Here is a 2,488-nt window from a genome sequence, read left to right as displayed (position 1 = left end):
CCTATAAAACTTAATAAGCTTGTATGGTCTCTAAGCCATTTTTTTGTGGTTAATAAAATGTGTAAATAAATAAATAAAATAAATAAATAAATGTTATGTATGAAAAAAAGGTAATGATGGCAAAGGAGACAAACATGGCTCATGAAATCACCGCAAAATAACGTAAAAACAAAATTAAGCCAAAAACCTCTTCAACAAATAAAACATCATATCACATCCAAACAAACAACACAAACAAACATCACAAACATCACAAACAAACATCACAAACAGACAAACAAACATTACATCCAAACAACATCACGTCCAAACAAGCAAACATCACGTCCAAACAAGCAAACATCACATCCAAACAAACATCACAATCAAACAAACATCACAAACAAGCAAACATCACATCCAAACAAACAAACATTACATCCAAACAACATCACATCTAAACAAACAAACATTACATCCAAACAACATCACATCTAAACAAACAAATATCACACGCAAACAAACATCACAGACAAAAATTTGTATAAACAAAACTAAACAATATGACAACAGTCAACTAAACGGCATGAAGACCAACATCACAGAGATGCACCTAGTGTCAGGAAATTCTTGCCGAGGCACTTGTGGAAGGCAACAGTTGGAAGGAAGGCCAGGCTGTAGATGCCCTGGTTAATTGCGAGGACCAGAAAGAAGAAGCTGACTGGATTTCGCATGCCAGCCTTCGACCACACGAACATGTTGAAGCTGTTCGTCGTTAAGTTGAGGAAGCCTGCGTTTGTCGTCAGGGCTACATTTCAATCCAACAATTCATTAATTAATTAATTAATTAATTACTGAACGTCTGTGAATCATTTTAAAATCAATCAATCAGTCAGTCAGTCGGTTGGTCAGCACTCTTTCTATCAAAAATTTATTGTAATTTTTATAGCGCCATTTTCTTGTTGTTCAACGACTGTTTAACATTCGACAAATAGTTGAAGCATATCTGCACTGTAGAGTACAGCGTACATGGAGGTTCTAGATAGAGCTGATGATATGATATGCGGGAATCACTTTGTCTTTAATTAAGCTGAAAAACAGAGCTAGATGCTCTAACCAATTATTTTATCTTCATCAACGCTTCATCAACGTTATCTTCACTCCATCATCATCATCATCCTTATTATTATTATTATTACTATCATTATTATTATCATCATCATCATTGTCATTATCATCATTGTCATCATCATTATCATCATCTTCATTCCAACACCATCATCGTCATTATCAAACATCATCATCACCATCATCATTATCATCATCGTCGTCATCATCATTTTCATTCCAACATCATCATCATCACCAAACATCATCATTATCGTCATCACCAAACATTATCATCATCATCATCACCAAACATCATCATCATCACCATCACCTTCATTCCAACATCATCATCGTCATCATCGTCATCACCAAACATCATCATTGTCATCGTCATCATCATCATCTTCATTTCAACATCATCATCACCAAACATCATCATCATCATCACCAAACATCATCATCATCATCTCCAAACATCATCATGACCTAGGAGGAGACCAGAGTAGCAGGAGGCATCGACGGTTTCTTCCGGACTGACGTCGGTGACATCGAAGTTGGGCAGGGTTGTCGCGTTGTTGAAGGGAGCCAGCCTCCGGACCAACCTGTGCTGGTCGAGGTGGGGCATCACCTGGCAAAAGATATGCCCCATTTTGCATATTAATATTATTATTTATTAAAAATAATTTTTTGAATTGATTCATGTATTAATTAGGTTAGTGTGAGATAAATGATTTAATTAATGTGTAAGAGTCATATTAAAGGTATTCAGTTTCAAAATTAGTTGTCAGGTGCTACAGGAAAAAGGTTCCCTTTTATTAATATCCAGTATATGCACGTACACAAATACACGCACACCACATAAACATACACACATAAGTAATATACATATATATACATTATATATATATATATACATGTGTGTGTTTGTGGTGTGTATGTGTGTGCATACATACATACATATATATATATATATATATATATATATATATATATATATATATATATATATATATATATATTATGTATCCTTATGTATGTATGTGTATAGATATTTGTTAATATATGTTATATATATATATATATATATATAGGCAAATTAGTTATACATACACGAAGTATTTAGCTTGTAAAATTGTATACAGTAAGTATAGTAATAATTTAAACTTAGTTTTTTCCGCAAAGCGATTCAGTCGTTGGTTGAAATTTTGGAATGAAAATTTTGCAATAGAAAATGTCAGCTGTCTATTCCATTGAAGGTAGGTTCGTATCTCAATTTATTATCGTCATAATAATTTGTTATAATCATATCAATTTGATTGGTTGGGTATAAAAATACGATAACAATAATATCTATGTTATTATTGTTGTTATTATTACTTTTTGGCTTGTTTATGACGCG

General features: G+C 32.9%; 1 protein-coding gene across 1 annotated transcript in view; it reads right to left on the bottom strand.

Annotated features, from left to right (window-relative positions):
* The window catches only part of HELRODRAFT_165939 (hypothetical protein), a gene marked incomplete at both ends in the record, with an annotated part of 8,066 nt that extends 6,328 nt beyond the window's left edge, over positions 1-1,738 (bottom strand). The window contains 2 exons of the mRNA XM_009033000.1: positions 593-787; positions 1,576-1,738. Coding sequence (XP_009031248.1) covers positions 593-787; positions 1,576-1,738 — 358 coding nt within the window. The remainder of the gene's footprint in view (positions 1-592; positions 788-1,575) is intronic.
* Between the last annotated feature and the right edge of the window lie 750 nt (positions 1,739-2,488).

This window comes from Helobdella robusta, assembly GCF_000326865.2.
Source record: "Helobdella robusta unplaced genomic scaffold HELROscaffold_9, whole genome shotgun sequence".
NCBI lineage: Eukaryota > Metazoa > Annelida > Clitellata > Rhynchobdellida > Glossiphoniidae > Helobdella > Helobdella robusta.
The sequence above is the reverse complement of the archived record's forward strand: the minus strand, read 5'-3'. Positions and strand labels throughout refer to the sequence as shown.